The 26596-nt window shown below is 49.0% G+C and overlaps 1 protein-coding gene across 17 annotated transcripts in view; it reads left to right on the top strand.

Moving 5' to 3' along the window:
* The window catches only part of SLTM (SAFB like transcription modulator), a 333070-nt gene that overhangs the window by 212707 nt on the left and 93767 nt on the right, over positions 1 to 26596 (top strand). For all 17 annotated transcript variants that reach the window (XM_069624367.1, XM_069624362.1, XM_069624366.1 and 14 more), the window contains exon 15: positions 11145 to 11269. In XM_069624367.1, the coding sequence (XP_069480468.1) occupies positions 11145 to 11269 (125 nt within the window). The remainder of the gene's footprint in view (positions 1 to 11144; positions 11270 to 26596) is intronic.

Below are 26596 nucleotides of genomic sequence, written 5' to 3'. Positions count from 1 at the left end.
AAGGCTTCCATCTCCACATGGTTCTCTGGCCGTTTCACAGACACTGGTTAACAAAATGAGTGCTGCCCAGCCATCTGAGAGCCCATTCCAACAGTGCTGCAACAATGGTGTTCCTGTCTGGTGGGCTTGCTTGACATCTGCAGGGCTGCTATGTGGAGGTCTACGCGCACCTACACGAAATTCTACTGTGTCGACAGGTATTCCAGAGAGGAGTCCAGGGGTGGTCGAGCAGTGCGGCGCAACCTGTTTGCTTGAAGGGGAGCCTGGTGAGGAGGTAAGAGTAATTGCTTCTGTTGAGCCTTGCCACCTCCTGTGGTTGTGTAATATTGTACTGCTATGTATTCTTTATTCATGCGCATGTGAATCCATGCCAGACCCCATGCTGTTTACGGAACAAGTTAATTGCCTGTAACTGTTCTCAGCAACCCCTCCTGCTGTCCCCTCTGTGGATCTTCTTGGTCATACTTCCACTTTACGTGCTTCCAAATCTGTAGATTGCTGCCAGAGGGGCTTAGGGAGAGGGCAGTCATTGGCTGAGGGCCGTATGACCCAGAGCTCACTGATTGGGTTATAGGAGAAATACAGTTTATAAATTAAAGTGAAACTGTTTCTTTTACTGATGATTCCTGGCCTGACTACATGAAATATTCATGAGCTTGTGAATCCATACCAGACCCATGGAGTACCGCGCGGTGAGGGGAGGGTGTTTGGTTACTTAGTCCCTTTTCCTACTTACTCGTGTAATATTTTTTTGTTACCCTCACTACAATTAATGACTGGTGGCAGTAGTTTAATTTTCCTACCATTCTGCATTTTTACCGCAGTCTGAATCCTCAACTGCAGTATTGCACCCATGGTTTGATATGGCATTTATAACACACCTATTTCAAGGCGTGTCAAAATGGCCCCAGGCTTCTTTTTTTCACCATTTCTTGCTTGTGAAGTCTGTCTTCGATTTTACTCTGCGCGCCAAATCAGGTTTAACCTTTTTGTTTGCTCTGCCTTTGGCGGGCTTCAGTGCTGAAATCCGCCTCTGGTTCCAGTGTCTGGCAGGAAGCGAGGGAGGTGCCAAAAACTGTCCTTGGTTACCTGAATGCACCCAGTGCTGATTGGCTGGCTGTCTTTAAGCCGGACCCGAGCTCCAGGAAGATCCTGAGCACCCTCCCGAAGCAGGACGAACGAAGCCTGATCCACCTCACCAGAGTGCTGGACCACAGAAGCAAGGGATGATTAAATGTTCAAGAACCCCAGTGGTGCTATTGACCGGTAGCTGAAACCGGAAAGTGCAGCTGCATTGAAAGGAGCCCGTAGCCGACATCAACTGCAGCGCAGGAGTCCTCCAGACGGCCTCCCTCTTGTCCCCACGACTGAGGCCCAGGCATCCAGGATCTGCGAGACTGCAACAAGTCTGGAGACTTGCATTAGCTGCCTTTCGCAGAGTTAATTGCAGCTCTGCCCTTCACAAGCCTTACAGCTTGTGGCCTAACAGGGATTCCTTTTATTACAAACTCTTAACTTTGCAAGACTTTTGTGCTAACTGAAAGTTCCTTGGCTCCATAGACATTGCTCAAATTGACTTTGGCTGTTCTGGCTCCCTGCAGACTCTTCTGACCTATTGACTTTGGTTCTAGGTGGTGCATACGTTTTTTTAACTTTTTTGCTGAGAAAGATCTAATCTAGACTTCATTGGGAGATGGAAAAGTATTCACATGCTCTAGGAACCTGTTGACCTTTTCCTTCCCTAACCTTTTCCTACTCTCGCGTCCCCTTTCCTCCATACTGTATGGGCGTCTCTTGCTAGGGACGGGAGACAACCTTTTTCGCCTGCCAGCACAATTCCCCAGTCCCCTTCTCAGAAAGAACTGGTCATTTTCCCCAGTGCTCCTGGGTTTCTTTGGCCTTGTAATACCACACTTCCCCGGATATTTCTTTTTGTCTTCTGTTTTTTGGTCTTATCAGGTACCTGGTCCTCTGGTGCCGCACTCTTGCCAGGCGCGTGTCGACGTCAGTGGGCTTCAGTAGATGTCCAGACTGCAAAGTGCTCTTCCCTACATCCGATCCCCGTGCTCTTTGACTCCGCTGTCTTTGCCCCGATCACGGCTGGGAGGGTTGTACCGCGCTCACACAGCGCGCACTGAACGTGTTAGCTTGGTGGATGGAGCTCTTGAGAGGTCACCTCCAGAGGACCTGAAGGACATTGTCGGACACAAGTCAAGGCCCAAGTTAGGGCTGCTTATTTCCATCGCACCCTGCAAGGGTGACTCCTTCCCAAGTGGGAGGAACCAGTCAGGTTCTCGCACTGGGGAGGGTACCCAGCCTGCTTCAGCTACTGGCTGTCAGGCTGAGGGCATCATGAGTTCCTTCCGGGGACTGTGCTGAGGGACTGCCAGTTTCTTTTACTGGGTGTCCACCCGAGGAGCCATGCCCTAGTACTGGACAGATATCGGGGGGGGTGCGGCTGTACACAGCATTACCAGCAACTCCGCCCAGGGCAACACGCCTACCAGGCCCTGTCCTGAGGTGCAGGGTAGGCCTCATGCTCCACAGCCAAGATTCATTGAGGCCGGGCCCAGCGAGCAGAGCACCACGACTTTGGCTCGTGGCACGCAGCCTGTCTAATGGCAGCTACGCCAGACAAGATTGCTGCATGTCCAATACCGCACCCCTGTGCGGAGCAGGTGGGAGAACGAGTTTCAGGGTGGACTGGTCTCAACCAGGTACATGGCCTAGAACTTATTTATCAGCATCGCAGGGCAGATATACCTGCAGCCAGCAAGACAGAGTACGCACAGGCCCCAGCAGCCACACTCTACACCTATACCAGCCTATGAGGACAGGTTTTTTGAAAAGTTCCTCATGCTCATGAGGTCTCCTCAGATGGGGTCCATACTTCAGGATGTGATCAGGGAAATGCTCCCTCTGGTCCCACCGCCGGTGCCCATAGTCATGCCTTCCATGGCTCGCTCCTCAGGCCCCTGGGCAGCCATTGCTGCCCACGCCGGGTCCTTAGATTCTGGCTTCCTTGCCTACCACAGCTAAGGCGGTGCCACACCAGCCACTAACTGTGGTTCCTACACTGCAGCCCTCGGTGCCTAACACTCCTCAACCCGCACTGGACCAACCAGACACCCTGGTGGACACCGAGCAGGAGGACCCTGACCACGCCAACTTCCGTTCATGAAAGGCCTTGGTGGATCGCTGGTTTGCCCAAATATTTGGGGCTTCCTCAACCCAAAGTCGAACAGCCAGAGGCAGGGGTCATAGCCGAGGTCCTCACTCTACACCCTGCAGCTAGAACGGTGATCCTGATGCAGAATGATGATGTTGCCTTGGCCAAAAAGGGATGGCTTAAACCCCATTCGGCCCAGCCCGTCAATCGACGCCAAGTATAGGCAATTGGAGGGGATCCACTGTTTGTCGGCACACCATCAACCACACTCTTCGGTGAATGCTACGGCGTCCCTCTACTTGAAGCATCAGTCTTCGGGGCTTCTAGGCAAGGAGATCTTGGAGGCTTACGGAAAGGTTTATTCCAATGCTTCCCTGGACCTTTGTCATTCCAACGCAGATGCCATGCTAGCGGACGTTAATCCGAGGCTTTGGGGGGGAAATGGCTCACTTCCGGTGCAGAGTCGGGCATGTTTCAAGGCGGGCCTGGCAAAACCTAAATAGGTGGCGCATGACATCATGGAATCCACTGTGGCTCACATGGACACCTCATGCTGTGACGTCTGCATTGCCACGGACATGACTGCCTGGCTACAGACTACCAAGTTCAACCCGGACATCCAGGAACACACATTGGATCTTCCATTCGAGGGTGGTGACCTTTCATTCCACCACTGATGAGCTAGATAAAAAGAAAAACCTTTCCCAAACTGCAAAGTCGTTATCCTCACGAAGGCCACACCCAAGGCTTGCACCCAGTCACATCAACGCTTTGACAAGGGGTGTTTTTCGGCGGGTTCCGAGGCTTCCAAGAACAGAGGTTGAGGCAGCCTGACCGTTCTCAGAGTCGGCACCAGCGCAAACAGCAGAAGTGGAACAAGGCCTTCTTTCAGGCCCCCTGCTCCGCACCAGCCTCAGAGGGAAAGAAGGCATGCCTCGCCCCTTTGGGTACAAGTGTCTCCAGTGGGGGGCAGGCTTGCCCTTCATGCGCAGTCTTGGCATCAGACCTTCGCGGATCCCTGTATTCTATCTGTAGTGTCAAAGGGTTACTGCCTACCGATTCCTTACTTTCCTCGCACAGATTGGGACAAAAACTCGGTTGGCTGAAATTCATTCGCTCGTAGAGAGCCAGGCAGAGAATTTTCAGATGTGCCAATTCCCCTCTGCCTTAGAGACCCCCACCAACCTTGCTGGATTTTTTGAGGACTTGAATTTTTAACCTGTAGAGTGTCCACTTTATTTCCCTCCCCCTCTCGTATTTAGTGTTTTTATATTTATATATATTTTTTTAACTTTCTTTTGGTTGCACCGTCTGACAAACTCCATAGGCGGCATCTTTTACATTCTCACACTGCACCTTCAGTGCAGTGGCGCAGGGAAGTGTTTTAGATTTCCCAAAGGTTTTAAATACCTTCTCTTGGATAAACTACTGTTTCCAAGAGCAGCGAAGTGAAATTGACTTCAGTTGCATTTGTAACTTTCTAGATGCAACACACACTATTTTACAATAGTGCTGGAGGGGTTACTTAGTATTCCCCTTTGTCCAGCTTCTCATGTAACATTTATGTTAACCTTTCCTCAATTAATGGTTGGTGACAGTGGTTTTCTTAACTACCGTGGTGTGCATTTACCGGGGGCTCCCTTCGCAGCTATTGTAAAGCACCGAAGGGTGCCATTTTTGTCAAAATGGCTGCTTTTTTTTTTTTTTCGCCATTTCTTTGTGGAAAGGTCTTTCTTGAGATTTACTGTGTGCCAAGCCAGGTTTTGTCCCTTTGTTCGTTTGGTCTTTGGCATGATTCACGAGTGAAGCCTGCCGCTGGCTCCGGGGGTAGGAAGTGAGGGAGGTGCCCCAACTCTGTGCTGTCTCCTAGGAGACAGGAAAGCACTCTAAGCACTCCAAGGTGGCTGTCCCGCAAGGACAGCCACCCTGCTGGGTGACTGACAGCTAGGCTAGAATGGAAGGGAGAAACATGCATAAAAGGCGAGGCTTTTTGATTTGGAAGGCAGTCGAGGAATCCAAATAACGTCAAGAGGACACCTGCTGCAACTCCTGGACTGTTAGTTTGCCCTGCTGCTGTGCTGAAACTCCAATTTCGTTTCGACAAGAGCAGCCCTGCAAGGACAACTTCTCACCTTGAATTGGTGGGACCAATCAACTCCAAAGTAAGCCACCTGGAAACCCTCTTGGAGCTGGTGGAAATTCCACTACAGTTGCTGCTGGAACCGAATAGCCAGGGAGAGGAACACCAGATCGTGGGCGTTGCTTTTAAGCTGGCCAAGAGCTCCAGGAAGATTCTCTGGACTCCCAGGAAGCGCGACTGGCCGAGCCAGAGCCACCTCAACAGAGTGCTGGACCCCAGATGCAAATTAAGCCCATCTCGACAACCAGGAACCGTTGTGTTGCTATTTGCAGTAGACGCGAGGAGCTGAAACACCGAAGTGCCACTTGTTTGAAGATTGTCGGTTGCGGTCAGTGACTGTCCCATTACAGGATTCCCCAGAAGTCCTCCCTCTTGTCCCCACGACTGAGGCCCAGGATCTGCAGAGCTGCACAGGAACAGAAGCCATCTGCTGCACTTTTCTTCAATCTAAAGGTACTGTACAATCTAAGAACTTGCCTCTTGTTGTGTAACCTCACTTGTCCTTGTCAGACTTGTCTTGGTTGCACCTGTAGAGTTGCTAACCACTTATTTACCTCATAAGACTAATCGGCTTGTGGCCATGCTTTGATTCCTTCTTTTCTAGAGACTTCTAAAGCTTTGTGCAAGACTTTCCGCTCACCTGCAAGAAGTGCTTCAGTTTACCTTGACTTTTGCTAATTTAACATTGGCTGCCCTGGCTCCCTGGATGACTCTTCTCTCCTTATGTGTTGCCTTCCTTCCCGGAAGGGGTTAACTGACTTTGCATTGGGGGAGGGGTTATTGTGAAAGTTCTTAGCTGCTTAAGAATACTTGTGTGAATACTTGTCTTATTCTGAAACCTTTTCTTTGAAATATTCTAAATGCAACAGTGCTATATGAATGTCCCCAGCACCCCAACTATTGATGTCACCTGAGGGTGTAGGTCGTGTCTGTGGGCCATCCCAAAGGGGTATTTACTGATTCAGAAAACTAAGTGTATTTTGAAGTTGCCTCCTTCTGAAGAAGGCTTACTCTAACTGACAAATTAATAATTGTTTAATCAAACCTTGTGTATAAGTTTATTTGAATACTTGTCACTGTGAATCTCTCCCCTACAGCTCACATTGACGCCCCTTGAGATGAGCCTGGCTGCTCAACACTATACCAACCTGTTGACTTATACCAAAGGTTGGGTTCCTATTGCCAGGAGTTCAGGGTTGTAGTGCACCCAAAGGGTACTGTTTGGCAACGTTTGTATGCAGTACCCTCTGGAAACACTACAAACCACTCTTGACTGCAGGTATAGGAAACCTAACCTTTGGTATAAGCTTGTACTACAGTTTTGGTAGCGGGTTGAGCAGCCAGGCTTATCCCAAGAGGGGTCAATGTGAGCTGTAGTGGAGTTAGAGATTACTCTTACACTCGAGATTTCTTGCATAAACAATTATTCATCTATCAGTTTGAATAAGCCTTCTTCAGAAGGGAGCCATATCATAGTAACACACACATGCACTTCAATACTGTACACTTTGTTTCTAAATCAGTAAAGACCCTTTTGGGATAGCCCACAGACACAACCTACACCCACAGGTGACTTCAGTAACTAGGGTGCTGGGAACATTAATATCTTACTGTTGGCATTTAGAATACGCTTAGAAGTTGGCAAAAGGAAAAGGTTATTTAAACAAGAGACCACAAATATTCTTATGCACTCAAATACTTTTGGATCCTTCAAGAAGTCCTACAATTCAATAGGCTAAGCCAAAGTCAATGGGCAAAAGTCTTGGATAGGATGAAGCACTTCTGGTAAGTAAATGGGAAAGTCTTTGCACAAGTTCTTAGGAGTTTTGGATGAAAAGAATCAAATGTAGGGCCACAAGCTGATTAGACTTGAGTTGCAGAAGTTGTAAGCACTCTACAGCAAGAGGTAAGTTCTCTCAGACTTTTTATAGTACCTTAGAAATGAAGAAAAAGATGCAGCTGATGACTTCTGTTCCTGTGCAGCTCTGCAGATCTTGTTGTTCCTGAGCCAGTCGTGGGGACAAGGGGAGGATGTCTGGTGACTCCTGCAATGTACTGGGACGGTCCTAACTTTCAACCGGCAAACTTCACTTTCAGTAGCCGTTCAGTGTTTCAGCTCCTCCCGTCTACCGCAAATAGCAACATCGTTGTTCCTGGCTGTCGCGATGGACTTTCCTTGCTTCTGGGGTCCTGCACTCTGTTGGGGCTCAGGCTCGGTCAGTGTTGCTTCTTTGGAGTCCATAGGATCTTCCAAAAGCTCCAGGCGAGCTTAAAAGCAACACTATGGTGTTCCTCTCCCTGGCTATCGGTTTTCAGCAACAACTCTGTGGAAATTCAACGAGCTCCGAGATGGATGTCCAGGTGGCTTACTTTGGAGTTGATTGGGGAGAAGTTGTCTGTGCAGGGGCTTTTGTCGATGCAAACATGCCGTTTCGGCACTGCAGCAGGGCTTCACCAGGCAAACAAACGGTCCAGGAGTTGCAGCAGGCGGCCTCTTCAAGTTCTTCTACAGTTCCTTTGTCCATTGGTCGACTCTGCCTTCCAAGCCAAAAGACTCGCCTTTTATTCAGTTCTCCCATTCATTCCAGCCTAGCTGCCACTCGCCCAGCAGGGTGGCTGTCCTTGCCGGACAGTCAGCTGGCCAATCACCACAGTGCATTTGGGTCTCCTAGGAGACTAAGCACAGTTTTGGGCACCTCCCTCACTTCCTGTCTACCCAGACACTCTGGAGCCAGAGGCGGGGGGGTGTCCCTTGTGAATCCTGCCAAAGGCAAAATGAACAAAGACCAAACCTGGTTTGGCACGCAGAGTAAATCTCAAGGACCTTTCCACAAAGAAATAGCGAAAAAAGGCTGGGGACAATTTTGACAAAGATGGCTCCTGTGGCTGCTTTACTCTAGCTGCAAAAAAAGCCTGCGGTAAATACACACTATGGTAGTTGAAACTTAACCACTGCCACCAGCCATTCAGTGAGAAAAGGATTACATACAAAAGTTACATGAGAAGCTATACAAAGGGGATACTAGGTAACACCTCCAGCACTCTATTGTAAGATAGTGTGTGCTGGGTCTAGAAAGTTAGTGGTAAAGTCAATTTCACTTTACTGCTCTGGGAAACAGTTTATCCCAGAGAAGGTAGTTGACCCTTTGGGAAATCTGGAAGACTTCCTTGTCACTGCACTGAAGGTGCTGTGACACAATGTAAAAGATGCCTATGGAGTTTGTCAGACTACACAACCAAAAGAAAGTGTACAAAATCGCATTAAAATACATGAACGAGTGGGGGGGGGGAAAGGGTCACTCTCTCCGTTAAAAAAAAATCAAGTCCTCAAAATCCAGCAAAGTTGCTGGGGGTCTCTAAGGTGGAGGGAATTCGCCCAATAATTCTCAACACTGTCGTCATTCAGATGGACAACTCGACCAGCATGTTCTAGGTCAACAAGTAGGGAGTTAACAGATCGGCCCCCACCGCCGCTGTGCAGGCTGGCAGTCAGCATGTGGAGTGGGCCCTGGAAAACATCTACCTCAGGGCGGTCCAACTGCTGGGGAATTCAACCTGGAGGCAGACGGGCTCAGCAGACTCGGAGTGGACAACTAGGATTGGAAGTTGAACGGCCTAGTGCTGCAGGAGATCTTTTGCGAATGGGGTCAGCCTCAGGTGGACCTCTGCCTCCTGGGGTGACAAATGCCAACTGTTCACCTCCTGGCAGGGCCCGGGCTCCCTGGGCGATGTCTTTCAGATGGAATGCCAGCATACGCCTTTCCGCCAACTCCCCTGATTCACAGGGTGATATGCAAGAGTCTGCTCATCCTCTCGGAGAGGCCTCCCATTCGCCTGCCGACGGGCCCAGCACATCTTCTGGTGCAGCAGTGGGGCAGCATCATCCACCCCGCACCAGAGAAATTGGCCCTCACAGCGTGGTTCCTAATCGGGTCACGTTGGGACATCTCAGGCTACCAGGCTCCAGGAGCAAATCTACCAGGGCCCAGTATAAAAGCAAGTGGACCAGGTTCTGTCACTGGGGAGACGCTAAGGGCTCTGACATTTTCTGGACGACGTGCTCTCGTTTTTGGCGCATCGCACCCATTCGGGTGTGAGGTGGGAACTTTCTGCACCTACCTGGCAGCCATTTGGGCATAGAGAAACTCGGAGGAGTTTTTCCTCTTCCAACCCAATTGTCAGACATTTGATGGGTCTCGCCAGGCTCTAGCCATCCATTAGGAGGCTGCACCCTGTGGAGGACCTCAACATAGTCTTGAGTGCACTATTCGAACTGATGGTGTCCGCGGACATCAGGCTGGTCACCATTAAGACGGCCTTGTTAGTCTGCCTCGGCTCGCAGAATCGGCGAAATCCAGGCACTGGTCGCCTCAGAGCCATACACTACATTTCACAAGCTGGTCCCACGGACGCACCCAGCCTTCCTACCTAAGGTGCTGTCTGCATTCCATCTGAAAAAAAATGGTGTTGCATATGTTTTTGCTGAGACAGACGAGGCACAGAGTTCTGCACTGCCTGGATGCCGTGCGTGCCCTGAAATTCTACCTGGACAGGTCCAAGGGCTTTCGCAAGTCGGACGCTCTTTGTCACCTTTGGAGGATCAAGACCAGGGTATCAGGCCTCCATAGCCCGTTGGATGGTCTCATCAAAGAAGCCTGCGAGGGACAGCACAAGCCACTGCCGGCCAACATGCATGCCCACGCAGTCAGAGCCAAGGCAACAGCCATTGCTTTCCAGTGGCATGTCCCGTGGCAAGTCATCAGCAGGGCAGCCACACGGGCCACCCCTTCGGCTTTCTGCAAGCACTACTGTTTGGATGCTGGCTGGTTCTTAGAAATCTGTTTACTTATGGAGGGTCTCCTCTCCACCCTGGGGCTACACTCAGTTGTAATCGCCCATGCAGTATGACCAAAAGGGGACGGGACGTTAGAGTAATTCAAAGTTAATCACTGTAGTGACTAATGTACTTAGTCCCCTTTCCTCCAAACGTCCCACCAACACCCCCATAATAACACTGGTGTCATTAGGCAATGTTAAATCTATTGTCGACGTCTCTGGGGACTGAGGTGTGGTGCAGAAGGAGGGAGTCAGGGCAGCGCATGCTCCCAGGGCCGCACCTCTAAATTTAAAGGGGAAGATTGTTTCCGGTGAAAAAGGTTCCGTCCCTCACGAGGGACGTCCATGCAGTATGGAGGAAAGGGGACTAATGTCACAAGGACTGTTAATCACTACAGTGAATAATTTATAATTTACCACAAGATGTTGTACTATATGCACAGCATGTGAATCTAAGCAGATACAATCAGAAATGCTATTACGGTAAGTAATGCATGTCATGCGAAGGAAGTAATGTTTACTTGTTGAACTCCTTCGGAGATTTTTGCACAACTGAGAACTGTATAGCCCCATCTTCACCAAAGGAAGGACCAGACCATAATGGTGCAGCTGTAGGAGAGTAGTCCAATATACCTTGAGATGAGGAATGGTAGTTTAGTTGGTTATTAAAGTTAAACAAGAAAAATATTCACTGCTACTAATTGTAGCAAATGGAACTTGCACACAATACAGCCCAGTGTGTTTTTCAAGTTGGACTATATAACGCAAATATTTCTATGGGAATTTGCAGTTCGGCTTGAACTAAATTCAGTCTTTACAGAAAACTGAAGGTTCTGTACAACTAACAAACCACAATCCACCTTTAACTAGATTTCCCATCTTGCGAGTGGTAATTTTAAGGGTCAGTTATATTTATTTTTACATGTGTTAACTTGTTTCTATATAGGAAATATTTTAAGGGTTTTAAGAAGCGTTAACTAGTTTATTAATTTCTTTAAGGAGCGTCGCAAAGAAGCAGAGCGGATAGCACGTGAGCGTGCCGAACTTCGTCGCCAGCAAGAACAGCTTCGTTTTGAGCAGGCAAAAAGAAATTCTCTAAAACGCCCCCGTGACGTAGATCAAAGGTATTACTGCACCATCTAAGAATAATTAGTAATGTTCAATTGTTGAGCCGTGTGGTAGCAATAAGAATGCCAGTCTTGGCATCATTGGAATGTTATGCTATTGTGATTTATAACCATGCACAACTAACTTTTGAATGCTCTTGGGCACTCTGGCGGAACTGTAAAGGAAGGGGGGTTGGGAGGGTTTAGTGCGATTGAGATGGGAAAACTGCAAGAGCTTTGATGGGCTGTTGGCTTCAGTTCGCAAAAAACAGACACTGTGCTGGATCGTTTTTAGTTGGTAGACGTTAAGTGGGGTTTGATGCACGAGTGTGCATGGGGTGATTGCAATTTATTTAGTTTCCTGTTTGTGTTGGAGGGGTGTCTGTATTTTGCAATGGTTTTATTTTTCTCTGGGGCCCAGGTATGCTTGTGATTTTGTTCAGTGTTTGAGGATTGGTATGTGCTTGGTAAGATTTTCATAGCAATGATAAATCTTACCTGTCAACTCAAACATTTGACGGACTGTTTATTTTTCCCTATACCTCCAGTGAGTGGGAGTCTTTTTAGAGTCTTTCTCTTTTTATGGGTGTCATTTTTAAGACCCTCCATAGTGTCTTAAGTTCTTCAGCATAGAGTCTGGCATGGATTCATATACTTATGTATGTTCCCCGTTAGGCCGGGAATACTTGGTTAAAGTTTCACTTTCACACTTTCTCCTATAAACCAATCACTGAGCTTGGTCGCACTGCCCCAGCCAAATACTGCACTTTCCCTAAACCCCTCCTCTGGCAGCCATCTGCAGATTTTTACCACACGTCCAAATGCTGGGAGTCCTCGTGCTTTGCTCTTAGAACTTTCTGCCTTTTTTGCCCTTTTTTTGCTAGTACGTTTGTTTAGCTCAATCGAGCCCATGTGCCCTATTGTTACGGGGACCCGTTTGTCGGCATCTTTCATCGCCTCTCAAGGGCAGAATCGTCTAGTGTTTTTCTTAGATTCCAGAAGGCCATTGGGCCTACACCGCACGCTGGACCATGTCGGAGAAGGATGGGGTGTACTTTAACGCAAAAAGGACCTCACCATGCGCCCTGTACTAAACTTGCGCACAGGAAGCAAATTTGACAAACCTCAAAAGTTTAGTATGCTAACTCTGCAGGCGGTTATTCCACTGTTGAAGCAGGGGGATTACATGGCAACACTGAAATATGAAGGTATACATCTTTCATGTCCAATGTTGCCAGCGCACAGAATATAAGGTTCATGATAGAGGACAAGCACTACCAGTTCAAAGTACTCCCCTTTGGCATTGCCTCAGCAACAAGGGTGTTTACGAAGGTCCTGGCAGTAACAGCAGCACACCTGCGCAGACTATCCATAACGGTTTAACTTTACCTTGATGACTGGCTCATAACAGGGGACTCTTACGAAACATGACTATTGAACACTCAGAACACTCAGACAATAGACCTCTTGTTCAGTCTGGGATTCTCCATCAACGAGAAGAAATCCAGCTTAGAATCCAGTCGGGTCAAACAGTTTCTGGGGGCTCTAATTCGGACCAGACTACCTAGTCTTCCCCTCCGAGAGGGTTCAGAAAATGCTTTTTCAGAGCCCTCAAAATGTAGCCAGTTGGGAAGTGACGGTACGCAAGACCATGCGACTGCTAGGAATGATGGCATCATGCATTTATTTAGTTCCTCACGTGTGGCTGCGCATGCGTCCCATGCAAGAGTGGCTCAACAGCCAGTGGTGTCAGGCCAGTGGACAATAGGAAGATCTGGTAGTTGTCTCTCCAGCCCTCGTTCTCTCTGCAGTGATGGTCGAGCGAAAACCTCTTGAAGGGAAGACCTTCACCACCCCTGCAGTAGAAGCCACTCTCGCGACAGATGCATCTCTCACAGGGTGGCAGGCCCATCTGCAACAGCAGACCGCATGGTGTGGTCCCCACAAGTAGCGTCCAACCACATAAACCTTTTAGAGCTATTGGCAGTATTCAAAGCAATGAAGGCCTTGCAGTCACAGCTACAGTGGAAGACAGTTCTGGTCTTGATGGAAAGCACCACAGCCATGTATTCCGTAAACAAACGGGGGGGAAGGGGTGGGCACACTCTCCAGGGCTATCCAAGCTGTCCCGGAGCATTTGGATGTGGGCTCTCAAACATGAAATGTTCCTGCTGTCCCATCACGTTCCCGGGCAAAGTCAACCTTCTAGCCGACGAGCTAAGCAGAGATTTCCCACTGCTCGGAGTACAAATGAAGTCTACGCGAAGACATTGTCTCCAATGTCCTTGCAGACTCTGGTTTTCCAGAGATCGACTTGTTGGCCAATCAGAATACCCAATGCCAAGACTACGCCTCCAGGTATTCCCAGAACCACTCCAAGGGGAACAGACTCTGGTTACCTCGTTCAGTAAGGGGGGGTGCGTAAATTTCCCCTGACCATGCTATCCAATCACCATGATATTGGTGGCCCCCATGTGGGCCTGCCAACCCTGGTGTTCTCAAACTGATGGAGATGTCCCTCTCCCCCTATGAAGTTGCCCTGCCCATCACTTGAACTCAGGACTGTTTTTTTTTTTTTGCTCTCAGCCTACACTACGTCCCAACAAAAGGTGTTGTGGGTGAAAATACCAGTTAGGCTTTCATGGAAGGGGTTAAAAGAATTCATCCCCATTTCATACCCAGCTCCCGGATGGGACCTAATGTGGTTCTAACCAGACTTATGGGTTTTCCCTTTGAGCCTATCCATAAGGCAAGTCTCAAAGACCTTACTTATAAGACGGCCTTTCTAGTGGCTATCACCTCTATCAGAAGGGTTAGTGAACTACCGGCCATTTCGGTTCTAGACCCTTTCGTTACAGTCCACAGATAAAGTGGTTCTGCGCACTCCTCCCCGATTTGCGCCTAAATCGAAGTTCCATGTGAACCAATCAATTGAACTACGCACTTCCTTCCAGGATCCCACTAGCATGGCCGAAAGAAGCCTACACACTAGATGTGCGCAGGGCAGTCATGTTCTACCTGGAAAGAACTAGACCACTGAGGAAGACAAACCAGTTTTTCGTCTCAGTGGCAGCTGATAGAGCAGGGGACCCTGTCTCTAAATCAGCTATCTCTAGGGCGATTGTCAAATGCATCACACTAGGCTACACTCTTGCTAAGAGGGAACTTCCATTCAAGCCTAGAGCAGATTCTACTCGAGGCACTGGGGCTCCACAGCATTCATTGCAAATGTTCCCCTTGAGTCCATTTGCAAAGCGGCAACCTGGAGTTCTGTACACACCTTTACAAAACACTATTGCCTAGACGCTCATTCTTGGTCTGATTCTCAGGTGGCACAAGCAGTACTAAGAACCCACCTCCAACTCCGGGTACTGCTCGCTAGTCTATGCGCAGCATGTGATTCTAAGCAGACTAACGAGCATCAAGACCTTCATTACTCAACGTAATAGCATTTCGGATGATTGTATCTACTTGGAATCACATGCACCCTCCCTGCCTCCCCGCTCGGTTGGAAGGAACATGCACGTCTTACTACTTTCTCTTATTTACTCGCTCACAAATAGCCCTGGGCTCCCTCATGGCAGAAAAAATACAATCAGAGGGACCTCGGCACGTGAGGGATTTTGGGTACACTACACTTCACGATAGGGATAGTGTTAGACACGCCTTTGCCGACGTCCCCTTTCGAGCCTCGAAAGATCAGATGCAGTACTCCTTGGTTACCACTGGATGTCAGACCATATGCACAGCATGTGAATCTAAGCAGATGCAATCATCAGAAATGCTATTACGGTGAGTAATGCATGTCTTGCCAAGGGTAGAAGGGATCTTAAGGTGCACCTTTACTCCAGGCTCTTGTTCCTTCTCATGACTGTTAGGGAGAATCCTCAAAAATGTGTGAATTCCCTTCACCTTAGAGACCCCCAGCAACTTTGCTGGATTTTGAGATTTTTTTTTTCTTTTTACCTGGAGAGTGACCATTTTTCCCCACTCGTGTTTTGACATGTTTTACTCTTCTGTTTTCTTTGATTTATGGAGTTTTAGACCACTCCATAGGCATCTTACTCATACGTCCTGTCCCCTTTCCTCCATACTGCATGGGCATCCCTCGCGAGGGACGGGAGACGGAACCCTTTTCACCAGAAAAATCTTTTTCCCCTCTAAATTTGGAGGCGCGACCCTGGGAGCATGCACTGCCCTGACTCCACCGCCACACCCCAATCCCCTTTTCCGCATCGATGGGAACGGGCCAAATTCAGCATCGCTCCTGGGTTTGGCTTCGGCATTGTAATTCCATGCGCAAATTCTTCCTCTATTTCTTTTTGTCTTTTTTCAAAAGTTATTCTGTCCTCAGACGCCAAAACTCCTCCCCAGCATGTCAACTTTGACGGGGTTCAGCAGGTGCCCATCCTGCAATGGGCTCTTCCCAACTTCAGACTCCCCACGACCTCTGCCTACGTTGCCTTGGGCCAGACCACTGTTCGGAGTGCGGCTCGCTGTACTTGAAAGCGCTGAAGAACAGACTAGCCAGGTTGAGGGAGCTCTTTCAGCGGTCTCCTTCGGATCTCAAGAGTTTCGTAAAACCTGGATCCGGGCCTGAGGTAGGGCCTATATTTTCATCTGCACCTCGCAAGGGAGACTCCTTCCCAGGGAGACTCCTACGTGGAATGGACCGGTCTGGTCCTTATACCAGCACATGCACCGAGGCTGTCGCAGCTACCGGCCTTCGGGCTGAGGGGTCCTTGATCGTCCTGGTGCCAAGGTTGAGGGGCTGCTAGGCTCAATTACCGGGCATGCACCCTTGTACTGGCATTATGGCTGAGGGGCTACGCCCTGTTACTGGCAGCACGTCTGAGGGAGGGATGGATGGGGGGGGGTGGTGGCGCCTGAACGCAGCTCTAATAACCCACAGGTTGAGGTGGATACACCTACCGGGTCCGAGGAGCGGGGCAAGTTGCACTCTTCTCACATAAGAGACTTGGCAGAGGCTCGCACCAACGAGCCGAGCAACACGTCGCAGCCGTGTGGTTGGCAGCTCAACAAAATGGCTGACGTGCCAGAGAAGGACACCCGTTCGCCTCTGCAGGACCGAACAATGAGCATCGAGGTGGGACTGGCATCAACCAGGTACGTGGCCTACGGCCTACCCTTCTTATGCGCAAGGCTGTTTTCCCTTGCGTTTGTATGTTCAGGGTCGACAGCGGCCTCTGCTGCCTCTAGCTATCCCGTCAGTCCCTCCTTCGACCAGCGAGGACCGGATCTTTGAGAGGTTCCTCTGCCTCATGAAGTCTCCAGATATGGGGGCCATCAAGGACGCAGTTAGGGAAGTACTTCCTGCTATGCTAGCGGCACCGCAGATGCCGACGTCTCTGGCGGCGGTACCTGTGCCCCAGCGTCCGGCTCCGGATACCCCTCCACAGGATCCCCCCAGACCCTCAGGATACTGAGGAGGATCCTGACATGCCATCATGCGCCAGGGCATTCCACAAACGTATCTTGGGCCTGGGGGGATACCTGGGCCTATCCCAGCCCTAGGTAGAACAGCCAGCAGAGGCGTCCTCGCTGAAGTCCTAATGAGGCGCCCATCTGCCAGAACAGGAATTCTACAGACCGACATGGTGTCCCTCGCCAAGAAGGGTTGGCTCAAACCCCACTCTGTCCAGCCAGTCAACCGCCGCCTGGACGCCAGGGAAAAGGCAGATGGAGGGGAATAAACTCTGGCTCTCCTCTCATCCTCGGCCGCACTCCTCGGTGTTTGCTGCATCACTGTACTCAAATTCTCAGTAGTCTTGGTCATAGACTGCTCTGTTGGGCAAGAAGGAGAAAACCTTGGAGGCATATGGTCAGAGGCTGTATTCCAATGCTTTCTTGCACATGTGACAGGCCAATGCAGATGCCATGCAGGCAGCCGCTAAACAGAGATTATGGCGGGAAATTGCCGACTTCCTCCTGGAACTCTCCTCCCACAGCCAATCACGTTTCAAGGCGGCGCTAGCCGAAGCCAAGCTCGTGGCTCAGGATATCATGGAGTCCACTCTGACACACATTGATACCTCCTGGATGTGCCATCTGTATTGCCACTGAACTGAGACGGATGGCCTGGCTCCGGGCAACCAAGTCCAACCCGGATCTCCAGGAATGTATTCTAGACCTGCCCTTCGAGGGCAGTGACCTCTTTCACTCTAGCACAGACGGAGCTGGACAAGAAAAATAGCGCTCAGACGGCTAAGTCTTAATCCATTCTGACAAAGATCACGCCCAAAGCGTACTCCCAGTCTCAGCAACGCTCAGATAAGGGTCGCTCCTCTGGAGGCTTCCACAGCTTTCAGGAACAGAGGTCTAGACAGCTGGAACGCTCGCCGACCCCTAGGCGCAAGCATCAATTGGGGTGGGGGAGAGGGGGGGGGGGCGTGCAAGGGCTTTTTCCAGTCCCCCTCTGCGGAACCAGGCTGCCCGAGTTGTACTGGACCTTTCCACCCTCAACCTCTCCTTACCTCTCCAGAGGTTCAAGATGTTGACGCCAGCTTTTATTGCAGAGACATTATGCAGGGGAGAGTGGATGTGCTCCCTGGATCTGAAGGGCGCTTATCTGCATGTCCCGATATGGCAACCCCATCGTTCTTTCCTCCGGTTCAGGATCATGGGCTGCCATTTTCAGTACAAGGTCACCCCCTTTTTGACCTCAACTCGGCCCCCAGGGTCTTAACCAGACTCATTAATGTGGTGGCAACCCTCCTCCATGCTCGGGGCCTCCATACATACCCCTACCTAGACGACTGGCTCATAAGGGCTACATCTCGAGAAGCAGTTCACCACTCCTCCCGTGCACTGATGAACACGCTACACGACCTAAGCTTTTCGCTCAATCTCAAGTCACAGCTGCAACCTGCCTTCCAAGCAAAGAGACTCCTTTTTATTCAGTTCTCACCCATGAATTCCAGCCTAGCTGTCACTCACCCAGCAGGGTGGCTGTCTGGTTGTATACGAATTGTTCTTTTTACATCTGTTCAAATTACAATTGACCGAATTAATTGTGAAGGTCAATTGTAACATATATATATATATGGGGGAAACCCCCACCCAATGACAACCCCTGCCCCCCCCCCCCCCCCCCCTCAATTCGGTCAATTGTTCATTCGAACAATTGTAAATGAACAATTTGGGTAATACCGGCTGTCCTTGCTGGACAGTCAGCCAGCCAATCGTACCAGAGTGCATTTGGGTCTCCTAGGAGACTAAGCACAGAGTTTCGGGTATCGACCTTACTTCCTGCACATCTCAGACACTCAGGCGCTAGAGGCGGTCTTCATTCCTGAAGCCCGCCAAAGGCGAATGAACAAAGGAACCAAACTATTTTTGCCACGCAGAGCAAAACTCTAGAAGGACCTTTCCATAAAGAAATGGCGAAAAAGACCAGGACCTGTTTTAACAAAGGGGGCACGGACGCTATCTTGAAAAACATGGCTACTGCGATTTAACGTTAACGGAGCTCCGAATAGTTCGCGGCCAGGAAAAATCATGGTAGTTTGTTGTAAAACCACTGCCACCAGCCATTCTGAGAGGAAAGGGTAGCATTTGACTGCTACATGAGTATCTAGACACAAGGGATACTAAGTAACCCCTCAAGCACTCTTGTAAAATGGGGCGGGCTGGGTTTAGGAATTTTCACTTTACTTTCTCTGGGAAACAGTTTATCCCAGAGAAGGTATTTAAACATGAGAGAGCCTGAAAGGCTTCCCTGTGTCACTGCACTGGGGGTACTGTGACACACATGAAAATATGCCTATGGAGTTGTCTAAACTCCAAAATGAAAGAACACAAGACTAAAACATACAGTAAAATACATGAGAGGGGGGGGGGGGGTAACACTCCCAGGTAAAAAAAATCAAGTCCTCAAAATCCAGCAAAGTTGCTGGGGGTCTCTAAGGTGAAGGGAATTGGCACATTTATGAGAATTCTCCCTAACACTGACTCGACAGTGTTGTGCCTGGCGTCTCCATAGGAGAGGATAGCGGCCATCTTAGACAAGGTACAACAGCTGTTGGCCCTGAAGATAGCAACGGTGAGGTCCATCAATTCTCTGCTCGGCATGTCGTCATACATATAACTCATTTGATTGTGCAGGCTGCGGATGCGTCCACTACAGGAGTTCCTCGACGCCAGTTGGATACAAGTGTCGGGAAGCTTCGAGGACAGATCATTTGAGTTTCAGTCGAGCGATACAGTGGTGGGTAGTTTGGGCAGATCTGTCCGGAGTTGCGGGGGGTTCCAGATCCCTCCTTACCAGGAGACAGTTACGACTGACGCCTCCGTGGAAGGATGGGAGCTCACACCGGGAGCCTTCACGCAGGAGTCCTGTGGCTGCTGGAGGAGAAGGCGTTGCACATCAATGTGTTGGAGCTGCGAGCAGTGTTTTGTGCACTCAAATCTTTCCCTCCTTGCCTCAAGGGCAAGTTGGTCTGGGTCTTCATGGACAACACCACACTGTTCTACATCAGGAAGCAGGGGGTAGGGGGGTGACCAGATCCCTGGCGCTCTCAATGGAAGCACAGGATCTGTGGCACTGGACTTTCACCCAGGGGATGTTCCTCATCCCATTTCACCTGGCAGGATTGAAGAACACTGTTGCTGACTCCCTCAGCAGGGAGCTAGGCTCATGCCACAAGTGGGAGCTTCAGCAGGACCCAGTGGATCACCTGTTCCGCAGATGAGGCACTCCCCAGATTGCTCTTATATGCGCCGACTAACGGCCAGTGCCGGAGATTCACCAGCAGGTTTCCCCAGCTAGGGAGCGTGGGGGGGCATGTCCTCGTTCCCTTGGGACAGCCTGTTTCTGTTTGCATTACCACTGTTGCCTCTTCGACTAGTCAGTTGGCTCCTGCAGCATTAGAATTTGGGGGCTACAATCACCCAGCGGACTGCAACGAAGTGCTTGCCAAGGCCAGAGCATTGTCTACTCTTAAATGCTACTGACATAAATGGGAGAGGTTTGCCGTTTGGTGCCGTGCGCAGAAGATCGAGCCTTTACGAGTCACAGCTCAGCTAGTGTTAACGGGAGCTACTGTATTTAGTCGTTGGCCAAGGCTGGAGTGGCACATGCTTCAATCAAAGTTCATCTGGCGGCTATCTTACGCTACACCAGATCTCCAGGACAGTCTTCGTTGTGGTCCCACTGTCTGGTCTAGGAGTTTGTCAAATGACTGTTTTGCTCTTTCCTGCCGGTGAAGGCTCCTGCCCCAGCGTGGGAGCTCAATGTGGTGCTGAGTAGCCCCATTCAAGCCCCTACATTCGACACAGCTGAAGTTCCTATCGTGGAAGACCGCTTTTCTTGTGGTCGTCGCCTCTGTACGACGAGTGGGAGAGGTCCAGGCCCTCTCATTTAAACCTCCGTACTTGACTTTTCACGAGACGTGGGTAGTGCTGGGGACGCACCACTCCTTCATGCCCAAGGTGCCGTCGGACCTCCACCTCAACGAGCCATTGGTGTTTTCTTCCCATCGCCGACTGAGAGAACTTTGCACTCGCTGGATGTGGCTAGAGCGCTGAAGTTCTACGTGGACCTAACGAAGGGCCTGCAGAAGACATCACAGCTGTTTGTGAAGTTTGGACCTGTGAACCAAGGGAAGGCCCTCTCGAAGGCTTCCATTTCCAGATGGCTCTCCGGCTGCATCATGCACTATCACCGGTTGGGAAACTGACACCCGTCTGGTGTGCCCCTGCTGGACATCTGCAGGGCTGCTGTGTGGAGGTCGACACACACCATCACGAGGTTCTACTGCGTGAACTGTGATTCCAGGGAGGAGTCCAGAGTCAGCCAGGCAGTGCTGCGCAAACTGTTCGCTTGAAGGTGAGTCTGAGGAGGTAAGATGCTTAATGTTGAGCCTTGCCACCTCCTGTGGTTGTGCATGTGTACTGCTATGTAGTCTTGTAGTCATGAGCATGTGAATCCATGCCAGACCCCTTGCTGGAGAAGTAACAAGTTGGTTACCTGTAACTGTTCTCCAGCATGGCTCTTGCGTGGATTCACATGCAATCCCTCCCCCAACCCCTCTGCGGCTCTTCTCTTGGTCCTACTGCCACTTTATATGCTACCAAATGTGAAGATGGCTGCTAGAGGAGGGGCTTAGGTAGATGGCAGTCATTGGCTGGGGGCAGTATGACCCAGAGGCCAGTCATTGGTTATTGGTAGAAAGACAGTTCAGAAACGAAACAAACTGATTTTTTTCTTTACCGAGGATTCCAAGCTTGACGGGGAATATTCATGAGCATGTGAATCCATGCCAGACCCATGCTGGAGAACAGTTTCAGGTAAGTAACTTGTTCCTTGTTTTTTTTTTTTTTTTTTTTAAGCAGTGCTTGCACCTCTGTAGAGCCAGGTATTTGATGTTTTAATAGTTGTCTTGAAGATTTGGGGCTTTAACACCTGTGATTGGTGTAATGACCATCACTCACCATTGAGCAAAGACTCTGCTGCCACTGAGCATTTATAGTAATGTAGCCTATTGACTGCAAGTTCCAAAGATGTAAACTAGACCATGCATACTCATTTTACAGTTTTTACGATTGGAGTGTAAATTGGTGTGATTGTCTGCCTCTGCATGATTATGCACACAGCACAGGAACTTCACTGGAAAAACATAATTTGTTATAAAAGATTAATTCGCAATTGCAACAGTTTTCCATTTTATTATACAATCCTTTGATGCTAGGAACATAAATATGCATAACACACAGCAAAAGCTGAATGGAAAGACACCATTACTTTTATTGGTTTCTTTATATTTTTTTGGAGGGCTTCAGAGAATTAAATTCTCTTTCAGAGGCTTTTCTCCATGGCTTAAAATTGAATCCATGTAGATAAAAATCAAAAGCGTTCTGTTTCTGTAAAGATGGCTAATTTTTGCAATGCCCTCTGCTCTAAACTCGTGTGAAATATACACTGGAAAAAATAATAAAGCTGTAATTTACAAGCTTTTCATGTATAAAAAGGCCGGCTACGAATCTTATCTGGAGGCCTGACCCCAGCCAACACAGTACCTCAGCACAGAAGTTGCAGCAGTAAGACTTCAGGATCTTTAGCTGTTGGGCAAGATTTGGAGCAGTACCCTTTGGGTGCACTGGAATAACCTTGACCTCCTGGCATTAGGGACCCAACCTTTGGTACAAGTCTGAACTACACAGGTAGGTAGTGTGGCTGAGGAGCCAGGCTTATTTCAAGAGGGGTCAATTTGAGCAGTGGGGGGGGTGCAGGGGGTTTACACAGATTCACACTCTGTTTCTTGATTAAACCATTAATCAATCAGTTTGAATAAGCCTTCTTCAGAAGGGGCAATATAATACTAACACACATACACTCCAAAATAAAGTTTCTCCAAATCAGCCAGTACCCATTTGGGATGGCACACGCTTCCTACACCCTGAGGTGGCTTAAATAGCTAAGACACTGGACATTAATAGATCTCTGGTACATTTGGAGCAATACTGAGATTAGTGTTAGAGGTTTCAGAATAAAACAATCACACAAATTCTGAAGCAGGTAAGTGCTTTTGAACTCCCAATGCAAGGTACATTAACCCTTACCTGGAGGGAAGGTAAGATACAAGCAGAGGCGAGGAGTCATTCAGGGATCCAGGGCAGCCAATGTCAATTAAGCAAAATTCTAGGTGAGCTGAAGCACTTCTTGCAGGTAAGCAAGTCTTGCAGAATTCTTGTTTTAGAAGTCTTTGTAGAAAAAGTAGAATCAATGTAGGACCACAAGCTTGAGAGGCTAGCGAGTTGTAGAATATGCAAGCAACTCTACAGAGGTAACGAGACATGTCTCAACTGAGATCAAGTAAGGCTACAAGACAAGAGGTAAGTTCTCTTAGACTGTTAGTGAGAATTCTCAGAAATGTGCCCTTTCCCTCTCCCTTCGAGACCCCCAGCAACATTGCTGGATTTTTAGGACTTTCTTTTTTTTTTAACCTGGAGAGTGAACCTTGTTTGCACTCACTCGTATTTTAATGTTATTTCTTTTGTACTGTTTCTTTTGGTTGTGAGGTCTGACAAACTCCATAGGCATCATCATTTACATTGTCACACAGCACCTTTAGTGCAGTGACAGAGGAAAGTCTCTTAGATTTCCCCAGGTTTAAATACCTTCTCTTGGATACACTTTTTCCTAGAGCAGTAAAGTGAAATTTACTTTAATTACATTTGTAACTTTCTAGACCCAGCACACACCATCTTACAATAGGGTGCTGTAAGGGTTACCCAGTATCCCCTTTGGCTACCTTCTCATGTAACATTTTTGTTTCCCTTTCCTCAATGAATGGCTGGTGGCAGTAGTTTCCTTTTTACTACTGTGGTGTGCATTTACCGCAGGCTGTGTTCGCAGCTGTAGTAAAGCACCCAAGGATGCCATTTTTGTCAAAATGGTCCTGGTCGTCTTTTTTTGCCATTTCTTTGTGGAACGGTCCTTGAGATTTTCTCTGCAGTCCAAACCCGGTTTGGTCCCTTTGTTTGCTTTGCCTTTGGCAACATTGAAGAGTAAAGCCCGCCTCTGGCTCCAGAGTGTCTGGGGTAGGCAGGAAGTGAGGGAGGTGCCTGAAACTCCCTGTGCTTGGTCACCTAGGAGACACAAATGCAATCTGATTGGCTGGCTGAGTGACTGCTAGCCTGGAATGAAGGGGAGAGAACTGTATAAAAGGTGAGTCTTTTGGGTTGGAAGGAGAGTCGACCACTGGACGGATGACTTCTCACCTGGAGTTGGTGGGACCAATCAACTCCAAAGTAAGCCACCTGTACATCATCTCAGAGCTGGCTGAATTTCCAGAGTTGCTGCTGGAAACCATAGAGCATGGGAGAGAAACACCAGTTGTGTGCATTGCTTTTAAGTTGGCCTGGAGCACCAGGGAGATCCTCCGGATGCCCAGGAAGCAGGACTAACCAAGCCTGAGCCCCATCAAGTGTGGGACCCCAGAAGCAAGGAAAATCTCGACAGTCAGGAACTGCGGTGTTGCTATTTGCGATAGACGTGAGGAGCTGAAACACTGAGCAGCCACTGAAAGTGAAGTTTGCCGATTGCAAGTTTTGACCGTCCCAGTGCAGTACAAGAGTCCCCTGACGTCCTCCCTCTTGTCCCCACGACTGAGGCTCAGGAACAGCGAGATCTGCAGGAACTGCCAGGAACAGAAGTCATCTGCTGCAGCTTTTCATTTTAAAGGCACTCTACAAAGTCTGAATGAACTTACCTCTTGCTGTACAGTTGGCTTGCATCTTCTACTACTCGCAAGTCTAACAGCTTGTGGCCCTACATTGATTGATCTTTTTCTTCAAGGACTTCTCAAACATTGTGCAAAGACTTTTCTACCCATTTTGAAAGTGCTTCAGCCCATATACTCTTTCCTATTGACTTTGGCTTAGCCCGTTTTAACTGAATGACTCTTTTTGGGGGGGATCTGAAAGTATTTGTGTGCTTAAGAAATTAGTGGTTTCTGGTTTGCTGTAACAATCTTCCCCTTTTTACTTGCTCTTAACTAATTCTGAATGCCAACAGCACCCTAGCAATTGAAGTCACCTGAAGGTGTATGTCTCTGCTGTATGCCATCCCAAATAGGTATTTACTGATTCTGAACTAAAAGGTTGTGTAATTTTGAAGTATGTGTGGTGTTTTACAGTGCTCCCTTCTGAAGCAGTCTTATATTGACTGAATGGTAAATGGTGTTATCAAGAAACCCTGTAAGTGTCTGCTTGAATACTTGTCACTGTGAACCTGTGTAACAGCTCACATTGACACCTCTTGAGATAAGCCTGGCTACTTGTCCACACTAACAACCTGTGTAATACAGACTTGTACCAAAGGTTGGGTTACTACTGCCAGGAGGCCAGGGTTGTTGTAGTGCACCCTGAGGGTACTGCATGCAATCTTGCCTAAAAACTGTACAGTACCTTAGGTTAGAAGAAATAGTTCCAGCTGGCTTCTGTTCCTGTGTGGCTCTGTAGATCCTGTTGTTCCTGGGCCTCAGTCGTGGGGACAAGAGGACTTCTGGGGACTCTAACAGGGCAGTCAGTGGCAGAAAAGGACCAACTTCTGTTCAGCAGCACTTTGCGGTTTCAGCTCCTCGCGTATTGTCAAATAGCACCACTGTGGTCTCACGGATGCCACTCTGGACTTTCCTTGCATCTTGGGTCCAGCACTCTGAGGTGGCTCGGCCTTGGTCAGTCCTGCTTACTAGGTGTCCGGAGGATCTTCCAGTAGCTCGGGTCAGTCTTAAAAGCGATGCCCTCAGTTTGGTGGTCATCTCCCTGGCACTTCTGTAACTTCAGTGAAAGTACCGCCATCTCCGTGGAAGTATAGCCAGCTCGGAGAGGATGTCCAAACGAGTTCACTTTGGAGTTGATTGGTCCCACCAACTCAAAGGGAGAAGTCCTCCTTGCAGGTCGTCTATAGTCGAGACGAATTTTGAGCTGCTGCACAGAAGCAGGGCTTCACCAGGCAAACCAACGATCCTGGAGTTGCAGCAGATGTCTCTTCCAAGTTCTTCAGATTCCTTCGTCCAGTGGTTGACTCTGCCTTCCAAGCCACAAAGCCTTGCCTTTTTATGCAGCTAGCTCCCATTCATTCCAGCCTCGATGTCATTCACCCAGCAGGGTGGCTGTCCTTGCCCGACAGCTAGCCGGCCAATCACCTTTGGGTGCATTCCTGTAACCAAGGGGATTAAGCACAGGGTTGCGGGCACCTCACTTCTTGCTCCTGCCAGACATTCTAGAGCTAGAGGCGGGCTTCACTCATGAATCCCCCAAAGACCAAACAAAGGGACCAAACCTTGTTTGGCACAGAGTAAATCTCAAGAAGTAACTTTCCAACAAGAGATGGCGAAAAAAGACTGGGGCCATTTTGACAAAATGGGCACCAATGGCGCTTTACTGCGGCTGTAAACGCAACCCATGGTAAAAACACACAATGGTAGTAAACTAAACACTGCCACGAGCCCTTAATTGGTCGAAAGGGTGACCTAATAATTTTACATGAGAAACTAGACAAAGGGGATACTAGGCATACTAGTTTTTCAGGCTCCAAAACCAAAAAGAAACTGTTGAATCTCAGAAAAATACATGTCAGGGAGGTGGGGCGGGGGGGTCACTTTCTCCAGGTTAAGTCCTTGAGTCCAGCTGGGGTTCTCTAAGGTAGAGAGGAATTGGCATATTTCTGAGACTACTCCCTAACAGCAGCCAAAAACCTAGTCGATGGATTTTTCCATCATGAAGACGGAAGACACTTAGGAAGGGATTTTGAAGCAGGAATCAACGGAGAAGGCTCTATGCAAGAGTTTCATTGTGGCATTGATGTGGCTCTGGTTTTGG

This window comes from Ambystoma mexicanum, chromosome 11 (assembly GCF_040938575.1).
Source record: "Ambystoma mexicanum isolate Mex_15411 chromosome 11, UKY_AmexF1_1, whole genome shotgun sequence".
Taxonomy (NCBI): Eukaryota; Metazoa; Chordata; class Amphibia; order Caudata; family Ambystomatidae; genus Ambystoma; species Ambystoma mexicanum.
The sequence above is the reverse complement of the archived record's forward strand: the minus strand, read 5'-3'. Positions and strand labels throughout refer to the sequence as shown.